The sequence below is a fragment of the Tamandua tetradactyla genome, chromosome 6 (assembly GCF_023851605.1).
Source record: "Tamandua tetradactyla isolate mTamTet1 chromosome 6, mTamTet1.pri, whole genome shotgun sequence".
Taxonomy (NCBI): domain Eukaryota; kingdom Metazoa; phylum Chordata; class Mammalia; order Pilosa; family Myrmecophagidae; genus Tamandua; species Tamandua tetradactyla.
In genome coordinates this window covers 19,301,023-19,315,598 of record NC_135332.1, presented here as the reverse complement: position 1 = coordinate 19,315,598, position 14,576 = coordinate 19,301,023, and the positions used below count along the sequence as shown (strand labels likewise).

The 14,576-nt window shown below is 52.3% G+C and overlaps 1 protein-coding gene across 9 annotated transcripts in view; it reads left to right on the top strand.

Annotated features, from left to right (window-relative positions):
- SPECC1 (sperm antigen with calponin homology and coiled-coil domains 1) overlaps positions 1-5,581 on the top strand; it is a 307,237-nt gene extending 301,656 nt beyond the window's left edge. For 8 of the 9 annotated variants that reach the window (XM_077163993.1, XM_077163991.1, XM_077163989.1 and 5 more), the window contains one exon: positions 2,556-5,581. In XM_077163993.1, coding sequence (XP_077020108.1) covers positions 2,556-2,645 — 90 coding nt within the window. In that variant the 3' untranslated portion in view covers positions 2,646-5,581. The remainder of the gene's footprint in view (positions 1-2,555) is intronic. The other variant, XR_013177470.1, reaches the window with a different exon arrangement.
- The last annotated feature ends 8,995 nt before the right edge of the window (positions 5,582-14,576 follow it).

The window sequence follows — 14,576 nt, the reverse complement described above, 5'->3', positions numbered from 1 at the left end:
ATAAGATGAGTTGGAAAGTATTCCCTCCACCTCTGTTTTCTGGAAAAGATTGTATAGAATTGATGTTATTTCTTCCTTAAGTATTTGGTAGAATTCATCAGTGAAACCGTCTGGGTCTGGTATTTTCTTTTTTGGAAGGTTATAAACTACTAATTCAAAGAAATGCCATGCATTATCAGATTTTTATTCATGCCACATACTCTGTTTTTTCCTGAAATGAGCTAAATTACTTCTTCAGGTGTATGCAAATGTTATGTTCACAGTGAACCAAAATACTTTTAATTTAATTATTTCTAGGTTTTAGGCACATAAATATGTAAGTAAAACTGTGAATATTGATTGGACTTCTGAACCCTCACTAAGATCAAAGCCATGTCCTTCCCATCTTACAAAGGAAAGTTTGCCATCTCTTCTGAGTTTGTAGGCATTCTTCATCTAGTTCCTAAATGTCATGCTTAATTCTTTATTGCGTCTCTTCTGTATTGTTGTAGTAACAACTCTCCTGCCCTAAGAATTGTAGCAAATCGTGCACCAGTCTGGGTGTGCAGCCCAGTGCAGTATTCCAGGAGATGTTTGTCCTTCTGTGTGTTCCGTGGAGTTTTTGTTTTCCTTTTTACATTATTCTAGTGTGTATGTGTGGCATGGCCCACTGGCCCCTTCTCTCCTCCTTTCCAAGACAAGTTTGTGCTGATCATCGTTTAGTATAACAGACACAACATCTGTGAGGCATTGGACAGGATTAGTGGTTCGTTACCAGGCGGCCTCAGCTCCTTCCCCCTTGGCCCTGTAGCATATGTGCCAAGTTCAGCCTTATCTTCTGCTGCACCTCACTTCTTGCTTTACCTCAGAGTCCTTTCCTACTGGGGACTGAGTCTCGCCCCTCCACAGAAGACATGTTCCTGCCTTTGTCTGGGTCCCTGTGGGCTTAAGCCCACCTGTAGATCGGACCTTTGAAGATGTTACTGTTGGCTAAGGCATGGACTTACTTGGGAATGAGACCTGTTTAGATGAGGCCACACTGTGCTGGGGACTGGCTTCGTCCGTGTGAAAGGCAGAGGGAACTCAGACATAGGCGGTCAGGACAGGCCAAGGAGACAGGTGGGTGCATGAGGGAGGCAGCAAGGCAAACCAAAGAACCCAAGGGTTGCAGCCAGCCTGCATCAGAACTTTCCAGACTCTGGGGGAAGCATGGCTAGCCAAGCCCTTGCTGTTGGGCATCCAGCCTCAAGTGAGCCAGTGAGTCTCTGCTGCTTAAGTCCTCTGGTGTGTGGGGCTGTCGTGGCAGCTCTGGCAAACTGAGACATCTGTGTTCTCTGTGACCACAGATGAACCCAGTTCAACACCAAAGTTAATTGATAAATATGTTCAGTGGCACAAGTTCCCAGAACAATTTACACAGTACCCTACCTGGCACCCAGCTCTCAGCCTGCCGCTTTCTGGCCTCTACCTTGTGCTTGCTTGCTACTTACTACAGCCTGCCGCTTTCTGGCCTCTACCTTGTGCTTGCTTGCTACTTACTAAAACTAAGGGGGAAAATAACCTTTAAATGGCAACAAGTCATTGCGGTAAAATATGTATTGCCTTTTCAGTTGGTTCAAGGCTTTTGTAGTAGTCCCACCCTTGGGAATTTCTCTTAAGGAAGTAATTCAGCAGAACACAACAGTACTGCACCAAGATGCTGATTGCAAAGTCTGTATGGTGAAGAACTGAAGGGAAACAGCTAAATTGCCTGTCAAACAGCAGGATGCCATCATGCCAGTTACGGGACAGCTGCATCCAATCAGATGACAGCCACCAAAGCACACAGCTCCGTGGGAGACTGTGTAAAAATGCTAAGAAAAAATTTAAAAGTTCAGCGTGCATGGGGTATGTCCATTGTGATGGAAGAGTGGGAGCTTATGTGCACATTTGAGTGGACTGTAGAAAAATGAAGATCATTTATACCAGGGGACTGCTGAGTGACTTCAAAATTCTCTGTAATGCCGTTAAAAGATGAAAGAGGCAGGAGGTCACATCTTACACTTTTATTTCACAATGGACAGAATCTTCTAAATATATAGGGAAAAACTATTTACTGTTTTATTTTATTGTGGTAACATAAAGTTTGCCATTTTAACCATTTTTAAGCGTACGATTCAGTGGCATTAATTACATTCACAGTGCTGTGCGACCATGCCCCCTCCCACCAGCAAAGCTTGTCACCCTTACAGAAACCCTGTGCGCGTCCCAGCATCACCCTGTGCCCTGACCCCCGTGGCCTGTAAGCCCCGATCATCTTCCCACCGTGTGGCTTAGCCTGCTCTAGGTGTCTCACGTGGCAGGGGCAGAGAGTAGGTGCCCTGCGAGTCCTGTTTAGATGAGGCCACACTGCGCTGGGTACGGCTTCGTCCGTGTGACTGGAGGCCTGAAAGGCAGAGGAAACATCGGGTGGCATCCTCCGGCCGGCCGCGCGGGTCGGGGTTCTCTGGGCAGCGGGAGCCCCCGCCTGGGGCTGTGTGCCTGTGCGGCGAGGCCCCCGGCTCCGCGCGCCCGGATAACCTCTGCCTCCCCTGCAGGAGCTCAGCGAGATGCTGCACAGCGACCGGCCCGACTGGCAGAGCGTGATGCGGTACGTGGCGCAGATCTACAAGTACTTCGAGACGTGACCCCCCCGGCCGCCTGGACTCGAGGGGGCGGCCCCTGGGGACCCTGCGTGAGCCCGGGGAGGGCCGGCGGCCCGTCGGAGCCGGGCATTCCGGGTGCGCGGCGGAGGCCCCCGCCGCCCTCGGCACCGCCAGCAGCACTGCGGACCAGGCTTCGTTGTTTCCTAAAAGACAGGGGTAGGGGGATACCCAGCTTTTGCCTTTATAAAAGCTCTGCCCTTGCCGCCCTTCCACCCCCACCCCAGAATAACCCGCAAACCAGGAGGAGCGTTTGTTCCTGGGCAGCAGGTACCCCAAGTGCTGGGGCACGATTTGGACACCTGGAACTTGACTTTTTTTTTTTTTAATCCCACAAAGTCACTTCAGAGATTATTTGGATGAAAAGGAGAATATGCACGAAAGCAAATGAGCCCTGGGTCCCCCCCGCTCTGGGAGGGGCCCCATGGGAGGTGTGTGCCGGGCTGCCTTTGCTGGGGGAGTGGCCTGCGCCCCATAGGTGACACACCTGCTCAGCCACCCTCCCCTGCCCAGGGGCCCACGGCCCGTCTGCCTGCTGCCCTTTGCCCTTCCTCTCACCCACGCTGCAGTAGGTTTGCCTCATGCATTGGACATGCGTCTGTGTGTCTGTCCATCTGTCGGAGCCCTTAGGGCCTGGCACAGGTAAACCAGCTGGGTGTGGGTTTCTTGGGCTCCTGGGCAGGTGGCAACCCTAGAGCACCGCCAGCCTCAGCCTCACGGAGCCCCGAGTGCTTCCCGGGCCTTTCCATTGTGGCAGAAAGGGACTCTCAGCGGCGGGCAGTGTCGGCCCCCCTTATAATTGATCACAGGGAATTGGCACTGAGGAGCATGAGACACGCACGCGCGCACAGCCCAGGCTTCGGGAGAGGCTCAGGAGCCAGGGGCTCGCTGGGGTCTGTGTCCAGTCCCCTGCACATCCCCAAGCAAGTGGGGTCTGTCCTCAGTTGGTGGCACTGCCATCCACTGGCTGCTGAGCTGAGCCAGGTGGGGTCCTGGAGACACTACCGGGAGAGGAAGGGTCTTCCTGGGGGTCTGCTCCCCACATACATCCCCCCTCCAGGCTGCAAGCAGCCCTGGGGCAAGCAGCACGCCCTCCTTGCCCTCAGCCGGAAACTTCCCTGGGAGCTTTGTAAAAACATGTCCTGGCCTTCGGGAGTCTCCCGACTATGGGGTGTTCTCTACCTTCTTAAAGCCCCCCCATGTGGCTGGGTCCCAGCTCTGCGCACTGTGCCCAGCCGATGCCGGCATGGGTCCCTTTGCTTGTAAATGGCAGCTCCAGGCTCAGGCTGGACACATTTAACTTGCTCCATCCTGGAGAGTTAGATCCAAAGGGGCGGGATCCGTTGTGCTGCTTTCTGCGTCTGCCTGTGGCCCACCTCCCGAGACCACCCCCCACCCCCGGCTTCTCGGGACACCTGGAGGGGTGTTGGGCCTCACTCCAGCTCTAGCCGCTCCCACGGGGAGGGCCCCAGGCTGTTTGCAGTGACTCCGTGTAAATGCTGCAGCATGAGCTCTGGGCACAGCCGCCACCGGGCTGAGAGTTGGAGTGGTCACTTTCCAGACCCTTATCCGTGTTTGTCTCTTCTGTTCCCTGTGCGATGATGAAAAAGGGAAGAAATGTCCTGTGAAAGAAAGGCCACGTGCAATTTTTTGGTTTTTGTTTTTGTTTTGTAACTCAAGTTCAACTCCCAGGCCCTTCTCCAGTGGCCATCCGCCTAAAAGAGGAAGCACGAGCCTGTCCCTGGAAACGGAAGTGGGGGTGACCGTGCCAGCAGGGAACAGGTTCAGCAGCTGAGCAGGTAGTCTCCTCCGAGCCAGGCTGGGTGGGGAGCTGTCCTGGGAGCCAGGCCCTGTGTGACCACCACCCCTCCCCATGGGGTTTCCAATCAGATTTTAGAGCCCGGAGCACAAGGTGAATTTGAAAACGTGATGAACTGATAGAACAGGATAGCATCTGAAATTGCCTTTATTTCTACTCAGCAAATTGTATCATTCCCTGTTTTCTGTCCCGGGGCTGTCAGGAGCTACAGTATCAGTGTTTCCTCCCAACTTCCTTTGGCCGACACTTAGTCATTGAAAATTATTTGGCTGTTCTGCTAATCCTTTAAAACACACACAGTTTGTCCATAACAGCTGCAGAACGCAGGACCCAGAAGAGAGGAAGGGCGTTCTGAGAGCTAAGGCCTGCAGCTCTCGGCACTGAGTTCTGTGGCAGACTTGAATTTTGGGGACTGATGGTGGTGGTGGCCCCTGGTTCTCTGGGGGAGCTTTCTGAAGAACTTGGCACATTCACACCTGTTGCCTGTCTTCCCACTTCATGAACAACGTTAGTCTTTGCTGTCATATTCAGTTCGGTTGTGTCATAGCTTCTGTAGAGACATCCAGAGGAGGTGCTGTATGCGTTAGACGAAATGTGCTTCCGGAAGTGTCCCTCCCTCTGACCAAGCGGGGTATCCTGTGTGCTCTCTGCCCAGCCCCACGGGCACATCGGGAGCTTTCTCTGGGACCCGGGCCACCCCCTGGAGGGAGGACAGGCCTTCTGTGGTGGGTGAGGCCAAGGACTGGCTCGTTCAGCACAAACCCATTTGCCAAACCCATTCCAAAGCCAGGGTGCCATTTTGAGGGGACCCGCCAGGGACCTGCAGTCCAGGACATAATCCAGCAACCTTTTATAAAAATGTTTGTACTGTCCACATTTGCCCAGGGCCACTGGCCCCGTCCCCAACCAGGGTAGAGCTTGGCTGACTCAACGGCGTCCGCTGCAGCTGGAAGGCCTCGGGCCCGTGGGCATCGGGAGCCCGCAGCAGGGCACCTAGCACGGTGGGGGCAGATGGGCCTCCCGGATGTGTGCAGCGATCAACATGCGGGGGCCATGTGTGCCTGGGCTGTGTTTCTAATAAATATATTTTGTTTCTGTCTGATTATGTGTTTTTGCTGATGACATTTACATCAGTGTCTTCTCCAAGTGCCAGGCTGGCGTTCATGAATCCAAATGGCACCTCCACCTGCAGACTCAACGTTGGTCATGTCCCCACCATGGCCGCTCCTGCCAGCATCGCGGAAGATGCCAGAAAGGCCAGGGCTCCTGGCGGCTTCTCCGGTGCAAATCGCCCTCTGGGGCCCACGCAGAACTCACAGAGCTGTGCAGAGCATGTGCTTGGTGCAGTTTCTGAACTTGCAACCAAATGCCATAAAATCCCAAAGTACATACTTTTGGTGAGTGGACGGGGCAGCGGGAACACAAGTCCTGCTGGGCTTGAGCTCCTGGCCTGCTCGATGCCCACATGCTGTGCACGCTGACCGCGCGGGCCAATCTCAAAACCCACATTTGCTGCCTGGTGCCTGGCAACCAGCCCCAGGTGCGGGAGAGGAGGAGGCAGGCTGCCCGCATGGGCCTTCCCTTCTGCCCCCTCCTGGGAGAGCCCAGGCTCCAATGGGGGCTTGACAAGCTGGGCCGGGACAGCGGCTGCCTCTGTCTGTCTTCCAGGCCGCCAGGTGTTGGGAGACACTGTGTCCAGGAGACACCAGTTTCCTGGGTCTCTATCCCCATGCTCTCAGCAACCTTTAGCTGCCCAGGGTGTGCATGTACGCACACACATGCGCCTCTTATGGCTGTCCGGAGCCAGGCGATTGCGGACGGCCTCTTCCGTCAGGGCCTCTTCCATCAAGGGCCACCTTTTGGGGTGGTCCCTGTCCGTGGCCCAGGCATCACCGCAGACATCCTGTCCCCAGGCTGCCTCAGTATCGGCAGGCCTGGGTGGGAAGCCGCCACTTGGTGACCTAATTACTCTCCAAGCCTGGAGTTCCTCTTTAGTGAGTGGAGGGCCTCACCCACCAGTAGTCGCAGTACATGAGACACTGCTGGAGCTCCCTGTGAGGCCTGGTGCCAGATATGTGTACAGGGTGGCACGTGTTGCTCCAGGGTCAGTGCCGGGAATTCCGTCTCCACAGCCCCACTCCCCATTGCCCCATCGTCTCTGCCTCCTGGAAGGGCTTTCCACCTGCATGCGCGTGTTGACCCCATGCTTAATCCCAGGCTCCTTGCAAGCTGAGCTGCACATTCGTCTGTCTTGGACCTCGCTGTAACACCTGTGGAGTAAACGACCTCTGAGCCACCACCTGCCCTGCTCCCACCTGGAACTCCAGGGAAGTAGGCCACGGTCGGTATAGTGAACGCAACACCCCAAGGCGAGGGAACCCTGGGGAGAAATTGGAGAGCTGCCGCCCACGGGCCCCGGCGCCTCCCTTCTTCCAGCAGGAGAAACAGAACACGCATCCTCCAGGCAGACCCTTCCAGCCTTGCCAGCTACTTACGCGAATGTAACCCTGCCCTCGGAACATCAGCAGGAGTTCCCTAATCAGGAAAAAAAATTAAGTCATAAAGATTTGACCCGGACATGGTGCCCCGCCCCTTACTGTACACTGGGGTGATTTACAGCACCGCACCCCAGATCCTGCTTCTGTTGGGAAAGCAAGTCAGGCAGAGCGAGCGTGGGCAGGTTCCCTGCAGCTGTCCTTGGAGGCCGCACCCCAAAGGGCCTGGAAAGGCCGATCCAGGGAGACATCCAGCCCCCCAAACCTGGCCCCGTGGGTAGAATGGGCCAGAGTCCCTCCTGGTTGCCAGAATGGCCTTGCCAGGCTGTCCCCAGGGACCAGAGGAAGCTGGGGCTCCCCCACCCTACCCCAAACCGTAATTGGTTCCGTGGACCGATTTCCCCCTTCACGTTCTTATCTTGAAGTAATTTCAAGCTTACAGGGCTCCTGTGAAAATAACACAAAACCCATACCCAGAACTCCTACATAAACCCACACAGCCCCCAGCCCCAGACCCACCACTTTTAACCCTTGGCCACATTTGCCACATCACACTCTGTGTCTGTCTATCCGTCTGCCTAGTGGGGAAATAGGTTGAGGAAATAAAACTAAAGGCAAAATCTCCTCCTAACTCAGAAAACCTCTCCATAAAGGTAGAAGAGAAAGAAAAAAGCTATTCGGTTAATGAATAAACATGAAACCAGAATGTAAGCCATCCCTGGCGGGCCGCTGAAACAATGAAAGACAGGAAGCAGGCTGCCCTTATTTATATGGCCGCAGAGGTGAGCCTTTGCACACATGTCTCTAATCTAAACGAGAACTAGTTCTCAAGGAAAAGGACTCTGCACCATTGGTCACCCACAGCTGGTGTGCAGTTCACCTGGTCGTGGGAATGGTTTTGAGTTTGCTAACTTCCTCTTTCATCCAAAGGAATAATAAAACTTCTCCTGTCTGTATACCAAGTGTCAGCTATGGCCTGAGCCTGGTGTAACTGAAGTTACACGCCCATGGAAATGCGATAAGGGCCCTGGCTTCCTTGGTTTTCATATTTCAGTGAGATGGTGTCTGGGTCTTCCTGGATTGAAAAACCAGCCAGAGGCTTATTTAGCTTTTGAAAAGATTTGCATGCATTTCAAAGGCGCAAAGAAAAGATTTACAACGATAAGTTTTCCAAAGAATGCTCTAAGAAAAGGGAAGGGGTGTGTGTATAACTTTCCCTTTTTTGCACCAGGGAAAATTAGCATATCTATATATTTTTCCTTTTATCTAATTCGTATTTGCCTTGATACTATCTATCAATTTTCTAAACATCTGAGAATCTGAGAGCAGTTTGCATACATCAAGCTCCTTGAATACACATTAGGTCCATGTTCATTTGCTAAGAAAAAGGATGCTCACTATATAACACCTTATGTGAGGTTATAAGAATATGTATATATTCCAACTTTTCACATGCCCCAGTAATGTCCTTTTGGGCTTCTCTCCAGCCCAGGATCATGTAGTGCACTTAATTATCATTTGCCTTTTCCAACTTTGGAAACCGACATTCCATGAGTTTCCAAACTGACCTAAGTGCAGCTCCCTGCCGGCCATGTCGCGGTCATGGTTTGGGGCCACCCTCCCGCTGTTCATCCCCGGAACACTCCTCGAGGAGGCACCCTGAGCTCATTTAGCTCCCAAATTCAGCTGCTTATATTTGGGGCAAAATGAAAAAAGCTGCCGGCCCTTGCCCGTGCCTGCAGGGCCCAGTGGGGTCGGGGGTGGCCCTCATGTCCTCCCTGCTTGTCCCCAGTCCCTGGCCCAGCACCTCCACCTGGAGCTCAGCCCAGCCTGCAGGAAAGGAGCCCTGGGGCACCTTCGAGAGCCACCAGCGTCTTGCTGCATTTCCAAGGCCACCCTTGACAAAGGGAGGTTTCCCAACTGCCCCTGACTCTCCAGAGCCCAAGGTCCAGGGCGTCGGGGCTGCAGGGGGGCACTACGTGGCCCTGGGGGCGCGGCCTGGGCCCCCACCCTGCCCACAGACACGAGGGCACTGTCTTTGCTCCTTGTCGCCGCTGCGGCAAATGCCACAGGCTTGGGGCTCAGAGCAGCCTGAACTATTATCTTAGGGTGCCGTAGGTGAGGAGTCTGAACCAGGCCTCGCAGGGCTCAAATCCAGGTGCCACAGAGCTGCTTCCCTTTCTGGGGGCTCCAGGAGAAAACCGACGCCGGTGGCTGCCCCTGTCCATGGCTGATGGCCCCCTCCAGCAGCACCCCTGCCCCCGCGCTGCCGCAGCTGGGAAAGCCCTCTGGCTTTAGGGACCGTGTGATCAGGCTCAGATCCCCCAAATCACGCACCTTGCTCGGCACTAACCTGGAGCACATACCCGGGGGCCCTCTCCCCAGGCCCCAGGACCATCATGTGGATGTCTTCGAAGAGCCGTTTCTCTGCCCCCCACCGTCATCTTTTCTTGTCTTTGTTTCTCCCTCCATTAACAGTGGTCAAACCGTTCCTTATTTCCTAGTGACATTTGCCAGCTTTTCATCACGTCCTTTCACGGTAACCAGCCAGCCCATCGGCCATGGCCCACCCCACCCCCAAGACATGTTGGCATCTTAATCTGTGTAAATAGGACTTTGAAGATGTCAGGTAAGGTGTGGACTCACCTGTGGACGGGACCTGGGAGGATCACATCTAGGTGTGGCCAGAGCAAATGATGGGCCTTCATTCATGGCTAGAGGCCTTATCAGAGAGAAGAGGCCTGTGGTCAGAGAAGGCAGGAGCCGGCAGAAAGCACACGAACAGTCCTAAGGAGAAAGAGGGGTGGCCACGGGGCAGACGGCAGCCCAGCCTTCACCCTACCTGCTCTGGGAGAAAGCACGGCCTTGCCAGCGTCATGATGCTGGCCTTTGAGCCTTCAAAAAGTGTGATACGATGAAGGTTTGTTGTTTAAGCCAGGCTGTTGGGTGGTATTTGTTGTAGCAGCTCTGGCAAACTAAGACACTGCCCCCAGGTTAGGTGCCTCCCCCTGGGCCTGTCGGCTGGGGTGGGGGATTCCTGTGGTTCTAAATCCAGATGTCCTGCTCCCGAATAAGCTTCTTCAGGCAGAGCTGGCCCCCTCCAAAGGCCGTGCTGGCTGGGGCAGGGCCAGGGGCCGAGTTGCCTGACAGGCGCAGGAAGCCGTCTCCCCCTAAAGGGGACAAGCTCCGTGGGGGACTTTGGAAGCCCCATGCCTGTGTGGTGTTGGGCAAACTCCTGATTTGAAGGGCTTGGGACATCCTTGAAGGCGGTAGATGCCAGTCACTTTAGAGATGGGGAAACAGAGGCACAGAGAGGTTAAGTAATTTGCAAAGGGCGACTCAGCTTGGAGGAGGCAAAGCAAGGATTTGAACCCAACCAGTCTGGCACCGAAGGCACCACTCAGTTGTCTACTGTCTCCTGGTGTGTGGGGAGGCCAGTGCATACTGGAGAATGTTCTTCCCTCACTTAGGGAGAACTAAGTGATTCCTGCCTGGGGGAGGTTGGAAAGGGGGCATCTTGGCACAGAGGGCATTTGTGCATGTTTTTCTTTTCTAACGGCAAACTAAACCAGGGTCAGATTTGTGTCAGAGCATCTGTATCCAAAGGGAGGTGGGAAGCCTCTTCCAGAACCTTCCCTGTCCCCCTCAGGTGCTGCTTGGCCCCTCCCACTGGCCAGAGGGAAGGGAGTGCCCCTTGGCCTGGGACCACCTCAGCTTGTCCTCTGGGGTGGAGGAGGACCCCCTGGCACGAGGCTCCCCACTCCTGAACAAAAGCAGTATTCTGTTAGCCTGGGACATTGGGGTGGTTGGGGGGCTGCTGGGTGGGCAGCCAGGGGGGTCTCCTGCCATGTGCAGGTCCCGTGGGGACAGTGGTTCCTGCCATCCTTCACACCGGCAGATCCCCACGAGTCATGTGTTCTCGGGGTGCCCCCTGCAAGCAGTGGGGACGGCAGCTACAAACAAGGGCCTCCCCTGCCTGGCACCTGCCCCCCACTGCGCACTGATCCCCCCAAACCTCTCTGCCACCAAGAAGAAAAGGGCCCATGGGGCCATGACATGTCCTCCTGGATGGTGACCTGGACTCCAGCCCGCGGCTCCCCACTCCCTAGTGACCCTGCCTGCTCCACTTACCAGGTCAAACCAAACACACGCAGTGGACAATCCCAACCCAGAACTTAGCAGACTGAGGGAAGATGTGACAGAGTAGCCAGGCTGGAATCTCAGCAACCTGGCTGGAAGCTGGGGGCAGCTTCCCGGGGGTCAACGTGGGCTGGGGGTTGCCAGGAGATTGGTGGCATCTGCCCGGGGTGGTGCCCCTGGAGGCCACAATGAAGCATCTCCATTTCTGGGGCCACCTTTCCCTACCTTGGCATTTTGGTCCATCCTCATTACATGCAAACTCCATATCCATGGATTCTCCTACTCACTAGCAGTGATTTGTAACCCCTGAATCAGTACTGGCAGTTGTTTGCAGACATGCACGGAGTGGTGAAAAATCTGTGTCAAGTGCACTTTTCATGGCAGATTTAGTACCAGGTTTTTTTTTAGTTTTTTTTGTGCTTTTTGCTGGTGACTTCAGTATACAAAATGGCCCCAAGTGTAGTGCTGAAGTGCTGTCTAGTGTTCTAAGCTTGAGAAGGCTCTGATTGGGTAAGCTTCCTTCAGGAATAAGTTATAGAGCTGTTGGCCATGAGTTCAATGTCAACGAATCAACAATATATATATTATGTGTGGCATAATTTTATTCTTGGCCTGGTGGCTTAGTCTCTTTCTCTCCCTCCCTCGCCATTTTGGCACATCCGGTTCTTCTAGACCTCTGAATTACAAGCCTCACCGGCGACTAGTGATGATGCAGTCTTGTCTCTTTAACCCTATTGGCCTTCTCCTTAGTCCTCCACCTGCCCAACATCCACTGCTACAAGTACACTCAGGAACAGCATCTCTATGGTCACAGTCACTCATCCGTCCTCCCTGTGTGATTGGCTACCCTCCCCTGGAGGCCACGCCCTAACTCCGCCTCTCCTCAAACTGTATATAATCCAGGGCTCGTCAAGCCTCGTGGTCTTTAGCTACTGGCAGCCCTGGCATAAGTGTCTACCAACAATAAAGCTACCTCGCTTCATGCCTTAATTGACTCGGCCTCCAGTCCTTTAGACCCGCAGCGAGGTCTCCTGCGCGCGCCCCTTGGACCCAGACCCCCGGCTCGAGCCCCTTTTCTGCGTGTGGCAGTGTCGTCTAGCAAGCAGTGAGAAGCTGAGGAGTAGAGGGTCCCCGATAGTTTAGCGGTTGGGCCAAACCGCATTATGCAAGCCATCTTTAAACAGAATACAAAAAATCACGGTTATGCATTGCTCCACTGATGAAAATGTGACCAGAGGCTCACAGCAACCTAACCCTGTGTTTCCCCCAGGAGCAGTATTTCCACCTTCACTAATTCAGTGTTTGCAGGACTTTGTAGGACCCTACATGAATAATGAAAATCACCTACACTTTGGTCTTTTCAGCAGGAGTTGGAAAGGAGGGAGTTGGTTATATGGTGGGCTCTGGCTGGCATCAGGCATCTGTCTCTCTCCACGCCCTGGCACTGAAACCCTGTACAGGCATCATGCCAGTAAAGCCACTTCAAGATCTCTGTCTGTCAAACCCATTGGTCAGTCCCTAGTTCTTACTCAACTCTGCCTCCTGCCACGTCCTGAGGCTTCCTTGGCCTCTCTCCTTCCTGACTCACTGGCCATCCTTGGCTCTGCTGCTGACATGCCTCTGGTTTTCCTCTGACTTCTCTGGACTCCTGCTCAGTGCTCTTTTCTGCCACCTCTTCTGGCTCCTTCAAAACTGACACCCCAGCTTACATCTTTCCTCAGGTTGGGACCCCATGTGTGAGTCTTGTCTTGGATATTATATTATTCTGCCCCTAGAGACGTGAGGTGTAGTGGACATAGGGGACCACACAGAAATAAAAAGGATCATAAGAATATGCTGTTAACAGTGAATTAGATAACCTAGATGAAATGCACAAATTCCTAAAGGCACAAAAACTACCCACATTAAGTCAAGAAGAAATAGAAAGTCCCAATAGAGCAATTATAAGTAATTCAATCCATCATCAAAATCTCCCAACAAAGAAAAGCCCAGGACCAGATGGTTTCACTGGTGAATTTTTCCAGACATTCCAAGAATTAACACCAATCCTGCTCAAACTCTTCCAAAAATTTTAAGAAGGAGGAACACTTCCTATGCTGGTTTGAAGTTATTGTGTACCACAGAAAAGCCATGTTCTTTAACCCTGATTCAGTATTTCCTGGTGGGATCCTTTGATTAAGTTGTTTCCAGAGAGATGTGACCCACCCAGATATAGATTGGACCTTTTGATTAAATGGTTCCCATAGAGATGTATCTCTACCCATTCCAGGTGGGGTTGCTTGCTGGAGCCCTTTAAAAGGGAATCATTTTGGAATAAACTTTAGAGCTCACATAGCCAGAGACTTTAGAGATGCAGAAGGAAAATGCCCCAGGGAAGCCTCATGAAATGAGAAGCCAGAAGAGAAAGATAGCAGATGGCACCATGTATCCATCCAGGTGACAGAGGTGTCCAGAAACCAAAGACCCCAGCAGATGCCAACCACGTGCCTTCCCAACTGTCAGAGGTATTCCAGACGGCATCAGTCTTTCTTGAGTGAAGTTAACCTCTTACTGGTGCCTTAATTTGGACTCTTCGTGGCCTTAGAACTATAAATTTGCAACTTAATAAATTCCCTTTTTAAAACCATTCTGTTTCTGGTATATTGCATTTGTCAGCTTAACAAATTTAAACACATCCTAATTCATTCTGTGAGGCTAGCAGTGTTCTAAAAACAAAGCCAGTTAAAGATACCACAAGAAACTAAAATTATAAACCAATATCCCCTATGAATATAGATGCAAGAACAAAATAATATCAAACTGAATCCAACAGCACATTAAAGGAATTATACACTGCAATCAAGTGGGATTTATCCCAGGAACGCAAGGGTGGTTCAATCAGTTAATGTCATAAGCCACATTAATAGAATGAAGTGGGAAAAAAGCCCACATGATCATCTTAATTGACACAATGAATGCACTTGACAAAACCCAGCACCCTTTCTTGATGAAAACACTGAGAAAACTAGGAATAGAAAAGCCCACAGCTAATACAGCATCATAGTCGGTGGTGAAAGACTGAAAATTTGCCAAGATCAAGAACAAGACAAAGATGCCTGCCGTCACCGCTGTTCTTCAAGATTGGACTGGAAATTCTTACCAGAGCAAGTAGGCAAGAAAAAGAAATAAAAGGCATCCAAATTGGAAAGGGAGAAGCAGAACTAGCCCTATTTGCAGATGAAATGATCCTATAGACAGAAAATCCTGAAAAATCCACAAGCTGCTAGAGCTAAGAAGTGAATTCAGCGAAGTGACAGGGGACGAGATCTGGTGTTTCTATATTTTAGTTATGAACAATCTGAAGAGGAAATCAAGAAAAAAATTCCACTTCATTAACCATTAGGAAAATTCAAATCAAAACCACAGTGAGATACTATTTCACACCCACTAAGTCGGCAACTATTTCAGTTTGCTAGTGTGCTG